This window comes from Anabrus simplex, chromosome 12 (genome assembly GCF_040414725.1).
Source record: "Anabrus simplex isolate iqAnaSimp1 chromosome 12, ASM4041472v1, whole genome shotgun sequence".
Classification (NCBI taxonomy): domain Eukaryota; kingdom Metazoa; phylum Arthropoda; class Insecta; order Orthoptera; family Tettigoniidae; genus Anabrus; species Anabrus simplex.
The window spans coordinates 29,411,502-29,434,037 of NC_090276.1; the positions used below are offsets into that span (position 1 = coordinate 29,411,502).

General features: G+C 41.8%; 1 protein-coding gene across 2 annotated transcripts in view; it reads right to left on the minus strand.

Moving 5' to 3' along the window:
• Positions 1-22,536, minus strand: part of LOC136884459 (fatty acid hydroxylase domain-containing protein 2) — a 213,369-nt gene that overhangs the window by 42,121 nt on the left and 148,712 nt on the right. For both annotated transcript variants that reach the window (XM_067156640.2, XM_067156639.2), the window contains exon 2: positions 348-510. In XM_067156640.2, the coding sequence (XP_067012741.1) occupies positions 348-502 (155 nt within the window). In that variant the 5' untranslated portion in view covers positions 503-510. The remainder of the gene's footprint in view (positions 1-347; positions 511-22,536) is intronic.

Consider the following 22,536-nt stretch of genomic DNA (forward strand, 5'->3'; position numbering starts at 1 on the left):
GTGGGTTCGAACTCCACTGTCGGCAGCCCAGAAGATGGTTTTCCGTGGTTTCCCATTTTCACACCAGGCAAATGCTGGGGCTGTACCTTGACTAAGGCCACGGACGCTTCCTTCCCATTCCTAGGCCTTACCTGTCCCATCATCGCCATAAGACATATCTGTGTCGGTACGACGTAAAACAAATAGCAAAAAAAAAAATTAGTTCAGTCTCACAGATGGCAGTGATGATGCAAAATAGTTGGGAATATCCCAAACAAAATTCTATATGAACTAGAAACCAAAGTTGACTTTTTACATGCGATAAATTACTGAAAGATAATATCACTTGAAAAAATCAGAAACCTTACCATGTAAGTGTATTCCTGAAGGCTGCAAAGCCGATGATTGTAGAACTGATCACAAACAGAACACTTCTCAATGATGAGATTAGTGCTGTTTGTTGAGTTGCACCCGAGTGATCCTTTTTGACGTCAAGAGTAAGGGATGACTCGAAGTCCGCCATAGCTACACCTGGAAAAGAAAGAAAAAAGTAATTAATTTTATGATCGAGAATCAGCTGAAGAGATGGGTGATGTTAGGTCTCAAATCTACTCCTTCCAGTTCACTAGATCACCGGTGTCCACGGGAGCTGACCCAAAGCATGCACTGGAGCATAGATTCATAGAGAAGGCATGGTATGTAATACATACATTATATGTAATACTGTATGTTATTCTGTGAAGTATTTTAAAGTTTTTGAATAAATTCTTCCAAGAATGACATGAAAAGTTACTTTTTTAGAATAATTTATTATGAAAATATAATTACAGTATATAAATTTAATAAAAGAGCAACTTGCTTTAAACAGAAAACAGCAAATAATATATTAAATTTAGCATAATTATATCTTTGATTACAAAATAAGTAAAAGGGGCATTTTTCTTACAAGGATACACTTCGAACTTGAAAAAGTAAACACACTGAATGCTACGTCATTCATATATGAATGACACTTAACTTCCCGCTACTGCAGTGTCATCCATATATGAATGACATGCAGATGAGCTGTATCAGGCATACGAACGACATTACGGTAAAATCAAATGGTAGCCTTAAAGTGTGGCTCATGGGTTACTTTTTGGTGTGCTTGGTTTGGCCGTACCTGTAGTAGAATTGGGTATACCATGCTGAATGTAAATATAATATGCACAAATAAATTTGTTATTTATTCTAGTTGAAAACAAATGAAATATTTTATCAAACATACTTGTTCTGAATTATTGTCTGAATTATTGTATTTTAAACATATTCTAAATGTCCTATAATATGTAATGGTACCAGTAATGACCAGTGGTGGCTCGAGACTTACAAATTTTACAATTTTACAATTATTATTCAAACTGGGGGGGCACGCAGGCTGAGCTAGAAATGTCTCTGGTAATGATTTATTTTCATGTTTGTAGTATTTGAATCTGCCCTGTGCCTTGCTCAAAAATAAAATTAAAATGTCTAGTTATCTAAAACAACCTGAATAAAAAGTTTGCAGTACAGAAATGACTGGTGCACAGAATTGAAACAGTCTAGACACAGTTGAGGCATGGCAGGACATGTCTTGCAATAGGTGAAAACCATCTTTGCATGTTTTCTTGCCTCAATTCTACATCAGACAGCCTTTCTGTGTGACGTCTCTTACTCATTTTTAACAAATTGTAATCAATTCTGAATAGATAAAAAGAAAAGAACATTAAAATGTGTCATTCATATATGAATGACATGGCCACCATATGTAAGAGAAAGCCTCCAAATTAACACAGGGCCACGTCATTCATATGTGCAAGACAGTGAAAATCATGAAAATAAGACCGTATAACTGTTGTAGATGAAAATAAAATTCAAGGTAGCAATGCATATGCGCAAAATAATACAAATCACTTAGAAAATACATTTGGCTCCAGGGAAAGTTTTACGACCCAGACCGTGGCATTCAATGCGTTAATGTGCTGTAAATTCTGTTTGCTACTTATTAATAATGTTGTATACTTTTGTTTTTATTAAGTTCTTTCTGACATTTGTTATTTTTTATAATTACATCTCCATCCGACGGATGAATCACAACCTATCAGATGCTTGGAAATATGTTCTCTAGCCAATTAAAACCAGGGGTGTGTGCAGGAATCCAGCCTATCAGTAAAGAGTTTTATAGTACCCTTAGTTTTGTATGAATTGCTCCAGTGCTTGAGAGTGTTACTTGTTCTAGGGAGGCAGGGGCGAGCATAGAGCGTAGAGAACATAGAGCATAGAGCTATTTCTAGCTGAGTGCAGCCCTTGCAAGGCAGACCCTCCGATGAGGGTGGGCGGCATCTGCCATGTGTAGGTAACTGTGTGTTATTGAGGTGGAGGATAGTGTTATGTGTGGTGTGTGAGTTGCAGGGACGTTGGGGACAGCACAAACACCCAGCTCCCAGGCCATTGGGATTAACCAATGAAGGTTAAAATTCCCGACCCGGCCGGGAATCGAACCCAGGACCCTCTGAACTGAAGGCCAGTACGCTGTCCATTCAGCCAATGAGTCGGACATTTTTGGTAATTAATGTATAGTAACTAAGCCACCTGTAATTGGAGAAACATCTCTGTTGGTGGTATGAAATAAATAAATGAAATAATCTACAACAGTATAGGTTGTTTAGGTATTATTTGTATCTGCACTATGAGGCATGAATTATCTGAGCAGATCTATCTACTTGAATGCAGCAAAATTACCTCTCTTAATAATATTAACACCTACCGGTACGTACTTTACGTTGATCCCCATAAGGAACTTCCATCCCATCAACGCAGCAATTTAAAATGAGAGGACTTTTCCTACTAGTGAAACTCACAACCTGACTTTTAACGCTGTTTTATCATCACGCCTGCTGTCCATCTCAACACATTTTCAAGGTCTTTTCGCAGTTGCTCACAATCTTGTAACTTATTTATTACTCTATACAGCATACTCTGTTATTCTTTAGACAGAAAAAACATAGGTATTTTCGCATTCATTTATAACTTACATACTACTGTAAAATAACAATGAATTAATCAGGATATACTGTATGTCAGTTAGGGAAATGAATTGAATGCCAGGAATTTATAACTAAAGATAATAGTAAAAACAATACTACGAGGGCAAATCAATAAGTATCTGCAATCAATGTTTATAATTTATTAGGCTAGAGCAATTTTGTTACTTTCATTGACCTATCTCTGTCTTATACTTGGCTTTGACAATATGAAAGTGACTGAGGTATGAGCAATGCTAGTAATGCCATTCCTTTTGAAGCCAGTCCCTGCTATGAATGGTGTAAAACTGTTGCTCACAGAGTCGGTTGGTGCATGCATTTCAGTGGGCTTGGCAGACTGATATGTAAAAGCAACTTCTGGCTCAGTGAGGAAAGCTACGGGAAACTACTTCACTCCTCATTTCCCTAGCATGCTTCTTCAGTGATGCCTAGGCCATATATGACAGCTGATGGCAGAGCCGTTGAGGATACAACCAGCCTTAGGGCTCATGACTAAACGTACATACACAAAAAGAGCACACACTTTTTACTGACATCATTTTTCAACATAATCACTCTGCTTTTCAATGCACATGGTCCACCATGTCACAAGCTTTCTGATAGACTACCCTCTGCAAAAAAACAAAAAAAAAAATTTTGGTTGCGCAGCAAGCCATGTATGCACCGCTTCCTTCACCTGGTAATCGGAGCCGTAACTGATACCAATATTGAACAAGTGCGTGATATGATCCTGAATAACAGAGGAGTGACTGCTGACGACGATTCAGCTCCGGCTGCAGATGGACCCCCCGGATCTTTCCTCATCCTTCACGCCCGTGCGACCCTTTTGAACTGTTTAATCCATTGGTAAACACTTCGCTGTGGCAAAACATTGTCACCATATTATGCTGAAAGTCTTGTATGAATTTCCGCTCCTGGTACATCCTCACACCACAAAAAAAAAAAAAAAACTGATTACGGTACGCTCTTCTTCCTTGGTGGCCCGGCCATATTTACGTCGCTACAGCGCAAGCTGTACCAATCTAATAATGCTGAAACCACTGCCTTACGGTTCGGAAGGAGAAACAGTTCGCCTCTTTGCGTGACGTCATCGGAGCTACAGTACGGCCTGTACATCACGAGGGCAGTGCTGAAACCATCTGAAACCTACCACAGACGTGGACAACGGTGCCATCTAGCTGCTGGTGAGCACACAACGCCATAGAACCAACCTAAAGACAATTAGTGCAAAATTGCTGATACTTATCGACTTGCCTACGTATATGTATATGCCGCTCGTAAGTAGAATCACAAGTACCGGTACTAACCTTCCGGATGCCACCTATTGCCGCGAAACTGCACCAGCCACGCGGTCCGATCTTTGTGACCGCTAAAAAGCTGTATAAACTTCCACTGCTGAATGTAGATCACACGTGTCCTCAAGAATGCACGGAGGGGATGTGCAAAAGAAGGTAGCTGGAGGGGAAATGCATTCAGCCCATCAGCCGCTACGGAATGCCGATTTGAAAAATTGAAGCAGTAACAGAGACTGCGCCTCGTGACTTGAAGGTTGAAGTATCATCATCATCATCATCATCATCACCATCATCGTGAAGTTCTATGAACTACGGCTGCCAGGAGCGAGAGCTCCGGTAACTATCGACGTACCGGCACTTATAATTTCGTCGAGAGAATTCTGAAGTAGCACTGCTGTCACGAAAACAGCAGACAATTATTAATGTGGGAGGTCTGTTGCCATAGATACTTCGACCCAGTTATCAGACTGTGCATAAACATGGTGATCGAAACTATTTCTATCCATGCTGGCCTCGTTTGAGCATTTACGCTTCTGTTTTAGGTCTGATTTTGTTGGTTGGTCGTTGTGTTCTCATTCTTATCGTATATTTACTTAATAATTGTATCTAGTAGGGTATTACACTGCCTGACAAAAAAGTTAAGCAGGAGTGGTTGAAAGCGAATGAAACTACATACGCTGAAAGACTATGTGCCTTTAGTGTGAACTGATTACAATATGCGATGAAAGAGACAAGGCCGTTGGCAGTTACAGGTAGAATGTTGGCGTCAGGTCAGTAGGGTGTCACCCCCCCCCCCCCCGGCTCCAATGCATGACCTTATGCGGTTCGGAATGGTGTCAAACAGCCTTTGGATACTTTCCTGAGGCAAATTCGTCCACAGTTGTTGCAGCTGTCCCTCCAGATCCCGCAAGTTGGTACTGGGACGGAGTCCCTTTCCAACGTCATCCCACACATGTTCAATGATGGAGAGGTCCGTGGATCTTGCTGGCCACGGCAAGACCTCAACATGCTCTAAGCAGTCCATAGATACACGTGCTGTGTGTGGACGTGCATTATCTTGTTGGAATACTCTCCCAGGGTGTTGTGCCATAAGAGGGGAAGACGTGCGGACGCAGAATGTCTGTGGCGTATCGCTGTGCCGTCAAAGCCTGCCGAAGTTCTTGGGTAGCGGGGGCCGATGACCTAGATGCAGGGACGTGCTTTCGAGGGAGGGGTGGTGGTTTGAAGTTCAGCCCACTCTCCAGCGCCTCTGACAGAAAATGTAAAATGAAATATTACGATACATTGTTGTTTTTGAATCAGTTTTGTACTAGAATTAAACGATAAACACTTTGAAAAATTGCACTTGTTCAATCACAGCGATTTTATGCCGGTAACTGCGTAAGAGGATAAACATGATCATGAGACGAGTTCTGTTCAATAACCCTACAATACTGTTACAAAAATGTTAAAAGTTATTCCTATTAACAAGAAGTAATGAGACGAAGTGCTTATTTGGGTTTTTTAATAGTTTACGATGATGTCAATACGAGCAACGATTTACAAAAAAGCAGCAACTGATGTCCGCATCTGTGGTGTAGTGGTTAAGTGTGATTACCTGCCACCCCCGGAGGCCCGGGTTCGATTCTCAGCTCTGCCACGAAATTTGAAAAGTGGTACGAGGGCTGGAACGGGGTCTTCTTAGCCTCAGGACGTCAATGAGTAGAGGAGGGGTTCGATTCCCACCTCAGCCTTCCTCGAAGTGGTTTTCTGTGGTTTCCCACTTCTCATCCAGTCAAATGCTGGGATGGTACCTAACTTAAGCCCACGGCCCACGCTTGCTTCCCTCTTCCTTGCGTATCCCTTCCAATTTTCCCATACCCCCCCCCCACCACAAGGCCCCTGTTCAGCATAGCAGGTGAGGCCGTCTGGGCGATGTACTGGTCATCTTCCCCAGTTGTATCCCCCGACCCAAAATCTCGCACTCCAGGACACTGCCCTTGAAGCGGTAGAGGTGGGATCTCTCGCTGATTCAGAGGGAAAAACCAACCCTGGAACGTAAACAGATTAAGAAAGAAAGAAAGAAACAAAGAAAGAAAGAAGCAGCAACCGATAGTCTGGAACAGGTTTAAATTATATCGTTTGTACATACAGGGTCTGGCCCTAGTGGCGAGACCTAGTGTTTACAATGTTAGTCTTCGATTGCATTGGAGGCACGCTTGTGCAAGTAATTTGGTGGCCCGCGCGTGCGCAAGCGTGCACATATAAACAAAATCTGCAAGAGAGCGACAGAAACAAGAAGAACAAGCCACTCACACTGTCCGCCACAAGCAAGTGCACGCTTGCGCAAGCTTGATCCGACTCCACTTCGAAACAAAAATATTTGTTTCGTAGTTGCAAGCGTGCGTGATCTCAGTTGATTTCTGACCATCGAGGCTTCTCTTCTGGCGATATGCACTTTCGGAAATTAGATTGCTTCCTTATTCTAGGTGTGATTTTGTCCAGTATATAGTAGAAAGTGTCTGGTATCATTCTGAAGTATTCAGAAAACTTATCAGGCTGTCTAAGAAAATCGTCGAATATTCGTGCATACTATCCATCTTCCTCTTTGTCCAAAAGTACTCGTTCACCCACTCTTCCCTGATTTCCTGCTCATCCAAAAATAAAAACTTTAAAACATCATTTTCCAAAACAATGTCCTCATCGCCTGACATCTCCATTTCGCCTGACCTGTTTATAATAATTAACTTGCACCTGCTTGCATTTAGTGTGAGCACATTGCTGTTCACGCCAGCTTGCGCACGCGCGCGCCACCAAATTACTTGCACAAGCGTGCCTCCAATGTGATCGAAGAAATCTTCTGGTATGGGCTAGCACACATTTGCCACTTTCATTGACCTGTCTCTGTCTCATCCTTAGCTTTGAGAATACGAAAATGACATGGGTATGAGCGGTATTAGTAACGCCATTCCTTATGCAACCAGTTCCTATTATTGAATGGTGTGAAACTTTCGTTCATACGGTTTATTGGTGTATGCATTTCACTGAACTTGGCAGACTAATATGTAATAACATCTGGCTCGGTGGGGAAAGCAACGGGGAACGACCTCACTCCTCGTTTCACTAGTAAGTGTCTTCAGCGATGCCTAGGTCATATATTACAGTTGATGACAGAGCTGTTGAGGATCCAACGAGCCTTCGGGCTAAGCACTCAAAATACATAATTATAATTTATAGGATGTCCCAAAATAGCCATGATAAAATGCTTCCATGCATTCGGCAGACAGAAGTACCTAAGCCAAAAATCTAAGTAACTAAATGTTGTAGGATCGATATTTTCGAGTTACTGCGCGTCGAAGTTTGAATTTTTTAAACGTGCTAGACAAAAAGTTAAGCAAAAAATATTCCATTTTGATCCATAATACGTTTCGAAAACATTTCCAAGTGTTTTCAAAAAATTATCACTTTCAAATCTCAGATCAAAAAATAGATTATGGCTTTTCAGGCGTTTGCTCTATTAACCAGCATTTTGTCTTAGGTCTGACACTAGACTCATCACTGTGGGATGTGTCAGACCTTACGCACTGACGCTGGGGTGTATGCAGGTGAACTTACCAGAAGCCCATTATACGAGACACAGTCTGATAATTGCATACGGGAGATAAAACTCCACATATAATTTTTGATCTGAATTTTGATATGCTCTATTGGTGGAAAAATATCAAATTCCCTCTACGGGAACTTAGAATTTTCACATTCAAATCTTGAAAAAAATAAAGATAAAATTATGAGAAAACGAATTTTTACGCATTATTTTGTAGACATTTTGAGTATGTTTCAATCCAATAAATATTAACTGTAAAAGCCACCAAATAAAGGATTTTTAAGACCAGCAAACTCACTTAAAATAGCTATAAAATCACGTCAGGTTTTTAAAAAAATGTTATTTAAAATCAGGTTTTTTGAAGATAACTGGTAGTTAGAAATCATACTTTAAAATGTTTCATACGAAAATAGTATTTTATGTTTTATTTTTAATGGTAGTAGACTTAAAGTATCGTTGAAAATACTGTAAGATTATTTTCATTTTCATCAAAACCCCTCTAGTGAAAAATCCTGTGCACAGCCCTGTCTAGATGTTAGGCCTCTTAAAAACAACAATCATCATCATCATCATTCATCATGCCTGAAAGTTTGTAACATCATCACGGATACAACTTGTATAACTCATATCAATATTCAGTGTCGAAGTGCATCAAATACACTCTCGGCACGGTTCCAATCGACGAGAAACTGGGGGATTTCCCCTCTTTCGTCAAAGAATTTCCTTGGCTCACCGAACAAGAATTCCTTCCCTATAAATGGAATGAATTATCGCTGTGTAAACGTACATTTCTTCTTGAACGAATAGCCTGTTCAATGCCACTCTGGATTGCAATATAAATCATATAGGCTAATGAGCATTTCTACACGAACATTGAGACCGAGATGCAATAATGGAGATATAGATTTTAGTATTCTCTCAGGTTCACATTTACGACTTTGTGTCCATAACTGTTCAGCCTAATCATTTCTTGAGTGACGATAATAATGCTAATAAAGTTTGTTTCTCTGAATGTGTGTGCTAGTGTCAATTATTGCTCTGTAGCCGTCGTTAATTTAGTTTGTCTAAAGAGAGTGCAACTGTGATGATTGTCCTTCTTCGTGTAATCTAGTGTGATATGTTGCATATGAATGAAGGTGTGCATTAAGACGAACACAAACACCCAAACTACTGTAGATGAACTAACCGGACGTTATTAAAATCCTCGACCTGCCCGGGAATCGAACCGGATGCTTTCTGAACCGAAGGCCATTCACCCGATGAACAGGACATCAATAATTTTTAGGCTATATTAAGAGATCATATTTAATCCCATGGTACAAGAGCCCCGTAGGGCCATAGCCTACCAAGCGACCGCTACTCAACTCGAAGGCCTGCAGATTACGAGATGCTGTAAGGTCAGTACGACGAATCCTCTTGGTCGGTGGCCGCCATCTCACTATCAGATAGCTCCTCAACTGTAATCATGTAGGCTGAGTTGACCTCGAGACAGCCCTCAGATCCAGGTAAAAATCCCTGGCCTGGCCGGGAATCGAACCCGGGGCCTTTGAGTAATAGACAAGCACGCTACTCCTACACCGCGGGTCCAGCGTATGAGATCATATTTGGTGAATTTGGTGGATTTTTAATTTATTTAATTTAATTTCCGGTTTACAACAGGGTAGTAAACCCCAATTACAGTAAACCTAAAAATGTTTAATCTATATATTTAAAAAAAATATGAAAACTAAAGTCAGTCAGTCCGGCCATTCTATCCGGTCGATTTCCTTCATTTTTGTTTTAACTTAAAGGTATTCATGCACAAATTTGTCATCAGGTACTATAAATCATTTAACTTCCACCTTCCTCAAATTATTTAATTTTTTCAATTTTTGTATCTTTGAAGCAATCATATATTTGGTTCTAATTGAGGTACGGAGTTCGTTTTGGCCTAAGAACACTCAGTGGATCAGGTTTTTTCATTTCAGCTCTTAACTATTCAAATTGGTTCAATCTGAGCAAAGTTATGAGTGCACATAAAATTTGACGTCTCATTTCTTCAACGTTTTTTTCTCATTGAACCAATCATATCTTTCGTTCTAATTGAGGTATGCAGTTCATTTTGGTCTAAACACGCTCAGTGGATCAAGCGCTTTCTTTTGAGGTGATAACTACTTACATTGGTAGATGATGAGAATAGTTATGAGTACATTTGTCTCCATGACGAAGATCTTTGAAGGACTTTTTAATAGTTCGGCGCGTGATGTTGTTCCAAGGAACGTTTAATTCAATTCCTTTGTGTAATGTATTTTCAAGTGTTTTCTTGACACAATATTACATTCTATTACCGCAGCAGATCATGTGCTTTATTTCATTAAGTCGGAACTTTGCAAATATATCAGTGAGGATAGTAACGAACAACACCATACATTGTACATTGCGGGCGGAGCCAGCGGGAAACTGCTAGTCTACATATTAAAAGAGTTTACTGAAAACAGCTTTGGCAAATCCGTCCGTCCTTTCTAATGGACCGATATGTTTCATTTTTGTTTCATTCTCTCCGGAATTACCTGCCGGTGAATCATGAGGCATTGATAGGTCTCTAAGTCCAGCCAACTTTGAGTAATCGTAAATGATCGCTCCAATAATTGCAGCCGAAGATTTACCCTGACCCGCAATACGTTCTGTACTTAGCAGGTTGCTAAGCGTCTAACACTTTAATTAATATTCCGATGTCATTTTCATGCTTAGTAATGCCATTGCATGCAGCCATGTTTGATTACTACCTGTCAAGCCAGAGAGTATAGGCTACACTTCCTCCGATCATAGAAGAATACTATTCCCTGCTAGTTACTATTTGATTCCCTAACATTTCCCAGCTTCCAAATATATTCAACAGATGGCAGACCGTTCCTAATAACTTACATGTTGCTAAGAGAAAAAAGTCTACATACAAACATACCCTATCATGACATATGCCTTAGACATTATCTGGGAACATCTGTCGAAGGATGATCTAGCTACACTGGAAAGAGTGAAGGCCATATAAAACACAGTTCACTGCCTGGCAAAAAAACGCTCCTTTGAGACTAACCTATGAGCTCACAAGACAACCGTTCTATATAGAAGAACTGCGATTTAAAATCCCATTGCCTTCTATGACAATACCAAGCTTTACATCAAGAACTGTAGGATAAAACAGCGAATATATGGATAGAATTTTACCTACCGGAAATGTTAGTATTTACAGTTCCCAATCCTATACACGTACAGATTAAATAAATCAGAGCTTAAGAATCAAGAAATGATATTAACCAAAACAGGCTATGGATTCTGAAAGTCTACATTAAATACACAAAATTAAATACTGCATGTTGTTACTTTTCATGAAAATACTATCTGCGCACTTTTTAGCGATGGATTTTTGTACGGGTTTGAGGAGTAAGGAGGGAGCGCTTCCGGTTCCGTTAGTACTGCCAACTGAATGGAAATGAAATCTGGAATGAATCGATATGAATTTTCTAAATCTTTGTTATTTTGAGCCAACAACTGTGTCACACACACATTATATAACATTTCTCGATGCGAATCTTATTACTAGAGTGAATTCTATAGTTGGGCTTTGCTGTGTAAATAACAACAGTACTAGTACGTAAAGTGTACGCCAGACGTCGCACAGCGATGGATAAGCGATTCATAGTTTGTGTTTCAAAGATTGCCAGTACGAATCTCGAAGTTTGCCGAGGTCGACCGCTTCAGCACTAGGGTGTAAATCTATCGCTAAAAAGTGCGCAGATAGTAGTAAGTACTGTACTAACATTATTGCTTTTTTATTGCTAACAAAATAAATAAATAAATAAATAAATAAATAATAATAATAATAACAACAACAACAACAACAACAACAACAACAACAACAACAACAACAACAACAATAATAATAATAATAATAATAATAATAATAATAATAATAATAATAATAATAATAATAATAATAATAATTGTACCGGGCGGTACACCTCTACGCGAAGCAAGTTCAAATCTTGCGCCAATTGAAACTTCTCTACTGGAGAAACCCGGAACTTTAACCACTGAACTAACTCTACTAGTTATCAGAAGAGGTCACTGAGTGTTTTTGATTTGCTTTTGTTTTTCATTGATCAAGAAGTGTGAACATTCTCTAACAGATGTCTCTACCAAAAAAACTATGGTAATACACTCTGGCGCTATGGAATGAACTCTCTTGAAGACATTTTGTATTCTTAAGTTTTGTCTTTACTAAATTTTGTTCTTTTTTTTTTGGGTTGGCAATATTAATCTTTCTGTCCGCCAGTTTTGAACTCAGCCAATCCCGAATTTATTTAATTAATTTTTGACCAATAGTGTCTTTCTTCTTCGATGTTGAGGTATAACTTTTAGCGAGCCAATAAAATTGAGTGGGTGTGTCTACTCATTCTTGAAAGGTCTCGAATTTTCCACGAGGGTATAAAAACTGCTGATTTTCTTGTCTCGGGGCCACTAGTATAACATCTAACTCAGTGTGTAAATATGTAGCAGGGGGGCGGGAAGCGCCTCTTTCTTCAAGCAGTAGCTCTTCTACAGGGTAATGGCCTTTTAACATCCTTATTTCTTGCTAGCTCAGCAGTGTAACTCTCGGGGAGGGTTCAAAACCTTTAATATGTAAACAACTAAACATGTAAACCCTTTTTCTTGCTAAACTTATGTTTTCTTGAACTTTAAGTCGGGGATAGAGAGTGCTTTACCCTCTCGAGCTCCCTTTCATTTTGAAATGGAGGTGACTACGTTTTCATATCCGTTCTTCTCTTCTTTAATGTATTAAAGTTTTCTCATACGGGTCACCTCCCTAGCTTGGGACTAGCCCCTGTGTATCGGCCTATAGCCATTTAGGTTTTAAGAAGTGTATTTGGAATGCAAGTTCACGCCTCCAGTCCTCTCTATACTTTGGGCCAGTAACTTAACCTGTGGTTTTATTTCCATTGCGAAGGCCCTGTAGGTTGGGTATTAAATACCCCTGTTTCCTTGTGTGCCTTGAGGGCAGATAGAAGTGAAATTCGTTGTGGCCTTTGATAGGCTTGAACTTTGAGAGCGTGTCTGCTCTTTCCTAAATTTGATTTCTCTGTGCCTCTAAGAGGCTTAACATTGTAATTTGGAGCAAGTGCTCCTTGGCATGATGGGGTTTTCTGCCCCTTTGTTCAATTTTGTACCTTGGTAAAGTTGGGCTAACAGCTCAAGGATTGTGATTGTGGGGCTCGAAGCCCAGACCTTGTAATAATCCCCTAACACTTGTAATTTCTTTGTATCTGATTTTGGCTTGTTGTTGACTTGTTACGTTTTCAAATTCTATGTCACCATTGTTAAGTTTTGAAAATATAACCTTTGTTGAAATTTTAATTCATCTTTCGAACTTGTAGTTAGACCCATTCCAGCCCGCACCTTCTTTCACCTCTGCTGTTCCACAGATACCTCGGAACAAGTGGTAGCAGAGCGTGGTTGAATGGGTCTCAATTTAGCCCCTTTTGACGGCTCAACATTGCTTTTGATTTGAACTCTAACAATTTTCTCCGTCGCCGGAATTTTTCCATTGTTCTAAATTTGTAAAGTGTCAGTCATCATGCCCGGCCCTCGTGATGTCCTCCATCCCGGCTATTTGCGCAAGGAGGAATTAATCTATGAATTAACAATTAGAAATGTGCAATCTGGAGGCACGGTTGCGGTAGATACTAACAAGCTTAAAGATTCCCTTGATTTGCCTATTTCCATCCCCATTTTGGGAGAAAAAGAGATTGACGATGCTCTCTCCACGATCACTGACAATACTACTGAGCTAGCATCGGTAGTTAGTTTTTTTGAAGAAAATGATCCATCACCTAATCAACTTAAACGTGTGCAAGCTAGATTGTTTCATTTTTCTAATAGAGTTAACGATCTGTTGTCTCTAAAGTTGAATGACATTCAAAGGAAGGAAGCTAGTGTTGTTCTCGGAAACCTTTCTGATTTGTCCGGCAAGGTTAGCCTACTGTTAACTGGGGCAGTCCCTCCCAAAACCGACCAACCCGCTACGGTAAACGTAGTTAGCGAGGAAGACTCTCCTAAAGGAGAAGAAAATAGGAAATCAGTAGGAGCAACAAACCTCTTCCCCATTAGACAATGAGTCTGAACGCCGTACCTCTTTGAATAATGCACGTTCTGAATTAGCTTCTTCGCCACTTAGGCCTCTACCTACTATGTCACCCGGGTTCAGCAGTTTGCCTCATCCATTAGCAATGTTGCTCAGGGGTATTTCTAAGTTTTCTGTTAACTCTACCAATGAAGTTATTTCATTCTTAAGGTTTTTAGTTGAATTTCAAGATCATGCTCTTGTCTTTTCTCTTTCTCCGTGTCAAATCCTTCAGATAATTTACCCTTATTCCATTGGTGTCCTCTCAGACAAGATAGTTAGGGCAGTTGCTGAACAATCATCCATAGAAGACTTCCACGCCCATTTATTAGCAAACTTCATTCCGGCTAGGGCTAGGTCATCACTAATTCAGAAGTACTATTACCGTGTACAACGTCTGGATGAAAACCTTGCCGACTTCATCCAAGATATTAAATTCTATACCAGGATGTTTGCTCTTCACTTCCCTGAAGATCAGATTGTACAGGCCATTGTGGAAGGCATTTCTCCATCATACAGGTCATACTTGTGCTTTGCGTCGCGTCCTCAAACGTTTGCCGAATTAGAGGCTATGGCTGTCTCAGCGGAAGGAGTTAGATACGCCGACACCTTACGTGTCGCGAAAGAACCCCCTGCGTCTTCTAGTAATTTTCGGCCTCCACCTCGCTGAACCGTAACACCCCGCAAATGCCATGCTTGTGGGTCACCGGACCATTTTCGGAACAAGTGCCCCTTGATTAAACCCAATGGGACCAGGAACGGAGCAGGGTCATCACAAGGCTGTTTTAAATGCGGCGCGTTTTCACATATTGCCAAGAACTGCCCTAATGCTAACAGCACCCCCTCCTGCTCAACTTCGGGTGCAACTTCCACCAACAATCATAAGTGACTAGTGGCTCCGGCTGGGTCGGCAGATTCATCTTTTCAAGGCTCAGCCCAGGTTAAATCCGACGAAAATTCAGGGAAAAATCAGAACTGTTCTACATTCCCATTTGTATGTCCCAAAGAATGTCTTAGGATTGCGGCGGATACCCCCGCACCTGTTCCATTTCTCAAGATTTAATTGAATAATGAACCTGTAACTGCTCTTTTAGATTCTGGCAGCGTGTGTTCCATTATTTCGGCCGAGTGGTACTCCAAATTGAAAACTGTTTGTAAACTTCCTGATTTTTGTTTGACTTCGGTTCAATATGTTTCGGCGAACTCATCCCCATTAGAAATTTTAGGTTTTCTGTATGTCAAAATTAGAATTGCTAAATTTACTTGGAAGGTTAAACTGTTGGTGGCTAAACACTTGTCTTGTCCCATTATTTTGGGAGCGGATTTCATGTCTTTTACTGGTATAGTGCTCGACATTCTGAGCAAGTCGTGCACGTTCAAATTTGCTGCTAATTGTAAAATTCCCTTAATAAAATGTAGCTCTGTGTCATGTTCATCGGTTTCGCCTACCCAGGATGAGATGTTGTTAGACCTTAGACATCTACCTGAGGAGCAGGCTGACAGTATTCGTAAGTTGTGTCAGGCGTTTCCGGATGTTTTCTCCGAGGCTCTTGGTGTTACTGACCTTATCGAATACAAGATTGAGGTGACTGATTCGATTCCGGTCCGATTTCCACCTTATAGGCTGTCTCCACCCAAAATGAAGGCTTTGAAGGAAATCATAGATCAAATGTTGAAGGATGGTATAATTCGGCCCTCTAAGTCGGCGTATTCATCGCCTATTTTCCTTGTTCCGAAACCCCAAGGTGGCTTCAGGCCTGTCATTGATTATAGGGCTCTCAATCGGAAGGTGGTGTTACAATCAGTGCCCCTTCCAGACCTTCACTCTTGTTTTTCATGGTTTCGTAAAGCTAAGTTCTTCACCATCTTAGATCTTAATCAAGCTTATAATCAGATACCTCTGGCTGAAGAATCTAAACATCTTACAGCGTTTGCCACGGATTGGAACTTGTATGAGTACAACCGCGTGCCTTTCGGGCTCCCCACGGGAGCAGCTGTGCTTACGAGATTGCTGGATAGGGTCTTCTCCGACATCAAATTCGAGTACCTATACCATTATCTTGATGATGTCGTCGTATTTTCTGAGACCTTTGAAGAACTCCTTGATCATCTGAAAGAGGTCCTTAATCGTCTTCGTAAGGCAGGGTTAACAGTTAAGCTGTCCAAAGTCGCTTTTGCTAAGCCTTCTATGTCATTTCTAGGGCACATTGTGTCGCCGATGGTGTCGCTGTAGATCATCCTAGAACACAGGCCATCCCAAGGACATCAAAGGTATTGCTAGGCTCTATGGTGAATTTCTTCAGGAAATTCATTCCAAATTTCGCCAATAGAGCGACGCCCTTGAACTTGCTTCGTAGGAAAGGCGTCAAATTTGAGTGGGGACCTTCTCAACAAGCCGCTTTCGAAGATCTCAAATTAGCTCTGTGTAATGCCCCTGTTCTTGCTATGCCTGATTTCTCGAAGGAATTCATCGTCCAAACCGACGCGTCGTCGTCGGCGGTGGCAGCAGTCCTTCTTCAAGAGACTGAACTAGGGAGGCGACCCATCGCCTATGCATCTAGGACATTATCGGCCCAAGAATCCAAGTATTCCATCTATGAACTTGAGGGTTTGGCTATCTTGTTTGCTCTAGAAAAGTTCCGCCTCTATCAGGAACATGTCAAGTTCGACTTGGAGACTGATAACCAAGCCTTAAGCTGGGTCTTAGCTAGGCCGCGTCGTACTGGTCGCAAAGCCCGCTGGGCCATCAGAATTTCTGCCTTCCAATTTGATGTCAGGCATATAAGAGGAACGGAAAATGTTGTGGCAGATGGTCTAAGCCGTATGTTTGCCAATGATATAGAGACACCTGAACAGGTTGATAGTTCTTCACCTCCCGAGTCCATACCTCCTGAGGTTAATGCCATTCTAACTGATGCTCCCATGCTCTTTAGGGATATTGAAAAATATCAGCGTGAAGATCCGACGCTGGCCCCTATCATGGAAACCCTTTCTTCGGGGGAACATGTAGTCCCTTATGTATTGAGGAATGGTGTTTTATGTTGCCCGTCGGGGCATGATAAGAAGATGAAAATTGTGGTTCCAGCTGTTCTCGTACCTATGATCTTCAAGTATTACCATGAGAGCCCACTAGGGGGGCATTTAGGCATCTTCAAAACCCCTGAAAAGATCCGTGAAATGTTCATCTGGAAGGGTATGGACGGATCGAACCTGCCAAGAAAGCCAGCGCCTCAACCGTCTGAGCCACTCAGCCCGAAGGCTTGCAGATTACGAGGTGGCATGACGAATTCTCCCGGCTGTTATTCATGGCTTTCTAGACCGGGGCCGCTATCTCGCCATCATATAGCTCTTCAATTGTAATCAGTAATCACACAGGTTGAGTGGACCTCGAAGCAGCCGTCAGATCCAGCTAAAAATCCCTGACCTGGCTGGGAATCGAACCCGGAGCCTCCGAGTAAGAGACAGGCACGCGACTCACGAGGTTGGCCTTACATTTCCATCTGATTAGTGATAATGGAGGATGGTTGCCCAGCTTCATTTCCTCTTAAATCAATAATGGAATGATGATAGTTCATACCAAGCTGAATATACTCGCGACTGTTGTTGTAGTTGGTGTTGTTGGGTAGTTAGGTTTTAACTTTATTATCACTGCCAACGGCCGTAGCCGTGTTGAAACACCGGATCTCGTGATATCTCCGAAGTTAAGAAACATTGGACGTGGTCAAGATGCGGATGGGTTGCCACGCGCTGTTTGTGGGTGGTAAAGGAATGGATGGAGGAGCGGAAAGGAACTGGCCACCCTACCGTACGTAAACTCCGACTCAGGCACACCTCTGCGGAGGTTCAGACCTGCCTTCGGGCAGAATACACCCTTACCTTATTTTTTATCACTTGTAATGTTAAGGTAGTAGTAAGCTCAACCTGTAGTATAGTAAGCCCTAGTGTTAAGCACTGGAAATACTTAAGTTGTGTGTGAATTTGTATGTGATGGTGCTGGATTTACAACGTTAAATTAGTATTATTTCTTGTAATATTTTCTTTCCATGGAATTACTTGTTGTACTCTTGTTGTTGTTGTCGTTGTCGTGAGTAGTAGGAGATTGTATATTCTAAAACAACGGGAGCTGTGTCCTGACCCCTGGCAAGGCCATTGACCCCATGACGTCACGGCCGCGTGCTACTGTTTACAAACAAGACCACGTGCTCGTGTTTTGACAGCTGTCATCTTGACGGGTCCTAACCTCACTTTTGACCACGTACTCGTATACAGTAACAACTGCAAGTAAAAATTACTCAAAGAGTATTCGTTACAAGTAATTTGATTACTTTTACTCAATTATTTCTCAACTGTGATAACAGTACATTCGAGTCCGAAAGATGGAAAATGGTTCATTGACTGTCGAAGAATAGATATGTTTGAATTTTAAACCACAAAAGCTCAATACTTGGCATACAAGATCCAAGAGTTGGAATGATGATAGGCCTACTTCATCCCAAGCTGAATATTCTCGCGACTTTTCTTAACCAGAGAAAGAAAATGGTTTTGCTTTTAAGAGAAGTGATAAATATCTGAAGATGTTTACTCTATTCATCTAACAACTGGCTCGTCTCGCGTAGGACGCAACCACGGCGAGTGTCTTTTCCGTGACTAAAAAGACAAATTTTTTAATCATATGAGTCAGAATTGCACAACTGAGGTATATGTTGTAATCAGAAGAACCCAGCTGAGTCTAGAATAGCTAAAGGCATGCCTTTTCCACATTATCGAACAAAATAATTTGAAGTGATTTTGAGAATTTTAACGAATTGTACGATTCTGGTTAAGACAATAACGATTTTACTTTTGCCAATTAAGGCGACAAGGTCAGTTTACAGCGTCATTTACTTATTTTGCGATAAGTGCGTAATTGCAGCAAATACGTTACGTGTGTGATGTTAAACGAAAAAAGAAGTAGTACTCCTTCTGCTCGAATTCGCATTCTATAGGAACTCCCTTAATGGTATGACCATGAAGGGTGAAATAGTTTGGGTGGGGTCCTTTCTGAGTATCCTGATACAAATATCGTCCACGGTATGCCCTTGGCCTCCTGTCAAGTGATGTGCATGGAATACTGTCCTTTCCATAGGTTTCATGTGTCAGCTCATCCTCCAAAAACTAAAATTCTCGAAAATCCTTAATGACATTTATTACCAAATGCACTCCCAATCGTTTGATTTTGTTTCATTGTTTGTGTACCTATAAGATAACTGGCAGATGAAACGAAATTTTATTAGAGAGTATTGCTGGAATGAAAGATAGCAGGGAAAACCGGAGTACCAGGAGAAAACCTGTCCCGCCTCCGCTTTGTCCAGTACAAATCTCGCATAGAGTCACCTTGATTTGAACCACGGAAGCCAGCGGGGAGAGGCCGGCACGCTGCCGCTTGAGCCACAGAGGCTGCAGTAATAGTTATTATCAAGTAATTTATTATGTGTCCGCTTCTATGGTGTAGTGGTTAGTGTGATTAGCTGCCACACCCGGAGGCCCGGGTTCGATTCCCGGCTCTGCCATGAAATTTGAAAAGTGCTACAAGGGCTGGAACGGGGCCCACTCAGCCTCGGGAGGTCAACTGAGTAGAGGGGGTTCTATTCCCTCCTCAGCCATCCTCGAAGTGGTATTCCGTGGTTTCCCACTTATCCTCCAAGCAAATGCCGGGATGATTCCTAACTGACGCCACGGCCGCTTCCTTCCCTCTTACTTGTCTATCCCTTCCAATCTTCCCATCTCCAACAAGGTCCCTGTTCAGCATAACAGGTGAGACCGCCTGGGCGAGGCACTGGTGCTTATCCCCAGTTGTATCGCCGACCCAAAGTATTTTTGCAAGTTGCTTTACGTCGCACCGACACAGACAGTCTTATGGCGACGATGGAATAGGAAGGAGCTAGGAGTGGGAAGAAAGCGGCCGTGGCCTTAATTAGGTACAGCCCCAGCATTTGCCTGGTGTGAAAATGGGAAACCACGGAAAATCATCTTCAGGGCTGCCTACAGTGAGGCTCGAACCCACTATCTCCCGAATACTGGATACTGGCCGCAATTAAGGGACTGCAGCTATCGAGCTCGGTGACCCAAAGTCTCACGCTCAGGACACTGCCCTTGAGGCGGTAGAGATAGGATCCCTCGCTGAATCCGAGAGAAAAACTAACCGTGGAGGGTAAACGGTTTAAGAAAGAAAGAAAGAAAGAAAGAAGGAAAGAAAGAAAGAAAGAAAGAAAGAAAGAAAGAAAGAAAGAAAGATCTTAATTAGGACTAAAATAAAGGAATAATGGCTATCAATAATGTCGCTATTTGTATATCTACTTCACATAAATAAATTAACAAATCATTAAGAATATCCCACTATGGGTGGGGGCGGTAGAATGACACCCACGGTAACCCTTGCCTGTCGTAAGAGGCGACTAACTTAGAAGCGTAGACCTTTCTTGCCAACTTTTGATCTTATCCGACCCCGGCGGTATTAGAGTACTAGAGGCCAATGGAGTGTCTTTTTCAAGCCCTTCGTGGCCCTTTCCTTTCTTTGGCTGATATCTTCATTTTTCGAAGCGTAGGATCCCTTCCATTTTCTCTCTCTGATTAGTGTTATATACAGGATGGTTGCCCAGTTGTACTTCCTCTTAAAACAATAATCACCACCCGCACCACCTCTAAGAATAGCTGCGTGTTAGGACACATTTGCAATATTTCCCGTCCAATCTTCCTCGATCAACAGACGCGCAGACTTCGAGTAATTATTGGGGGAGAGGGAGGGCATGATTAACATGAACACAGGCATGCAAAATGAGGGACAGCTATTAATGCAAACATTCCTATATAATAATAATATTCACAAACAGGAAAACAACAGAGCGATAATAGAGCTTGTTTCTCAAATACATTTTTAAACGAGTCCTATGTATGGAGTTTTCAACGATATTTAAAAGTAAACAGAAAAATATAACTTTATTCGTAAATATTTTGAAGGAATGTTTTATGTACGAAGCTATCAAAAATACCGCCTCTGTGGTGTAGTGGATAGTGTGATTAGCTGCCACCCCCGGAGGCCCGGGTTCGATTGCCGGCTCTGCCACGAAATTTGAAAAGTGGTACGAGGGCTGGAACGAGGTTCACTAAACCTCAGGAGGCCAAATGAGTAGAGGTGGATTCGATTCCCACCTCAGCCATCCTGGAAGTGGTTTTCCGTGGTTTCCCCACTTCCCTTCCAGGCAAATGCCGGGATGGTACCTAACTTAAGCCCACGGCCTCTTCCTTCCCTCTTCCTTCTCTATCCCTTCCAATCTTTCCATCTCCCGCAAGGCCCCTGTTCAGCATAGCAGGTGAGGGCCGCCTGGGCGAGGTACTGGTCATCCTCCCCAATTGTATCCCCGACCCAATGTCTCGCGCTCCGGGACACTGCCCTTGAGGCGGTAGAGTTGGGATCCCTCTCAGAGTACGAGGGAAAAACCGTCCCTGGAGGGTAAACAGATAAAGAAGAAGAAGAAGCTATCAAAAATATTCACAACCGAGCTAGATAGCTTCAGTCGCTTAAGTGCGGTCAGTATCCTGTATTCGCGAGATAGTGGGTTCGAACCCCACTGTCGGCAGCCCTGAAGATGGTTTTCCGTGGTTTCTCATTTTCACACCAGGCAAATGCTGGGGCTGTACCTTAATTAAGGCCACGGCTGCTTCCTTCCCACTCCTAACCCCTTCCCGTCCCATCCTCGCTATAACACCTATTTGTGTAGGTGCGACGTAAAGCAACTTGTAAAATATATATATATATATATTCACAAGGAAAAAAATTGGAACTTGCTTCATAAATGTCCTTACTACTGTATATTATGCATTTCATGATACGAAATATGAAAAGCTCTACCTTCAGATGTACAACCTGAACAGCCTCCACTGGGAAATGTACAGCAGGCCTACTTCTCTGAAGGAATGCCCGCTTTCTATTCTAATTTTTATATAGAACCATCTACAGTCGAACCTGCCCTAACGGACACCCTTATTCAGCGGACACCTCCCTATACGGACAATTTTCCTCGGAACCGATTTTATTTTACATAAGACAAGCGTTAAATTGGCCTCATTTAAACGGACACCTCGAACTCCGGACAGCGGACATCGCCATTTGTCCCGTACACTTGATTTAAGCGGACACATTACACGTTGCAGGACAATTTATTACGCCGGACCACATGTCATACTTTCTTTTACAATCATTCTTCAGACATAAGGAAATTCCTTTTGAATGTTTGTACTATTTCGAGTGCAAGGGGAGAGAAGGTACATCGGAATGCAGTTCTACCTAGTGGTGTATAGGCCTATTCCGAGAATTCTAATTGCCCAGAAATGCTGCCAGAGACTGTTGACTCACAAGTTACCTGGGGATTTTCTTCCCTTCTTGCATCATTCTATTCATAAGTCGGATTGTCGCTGATAAGG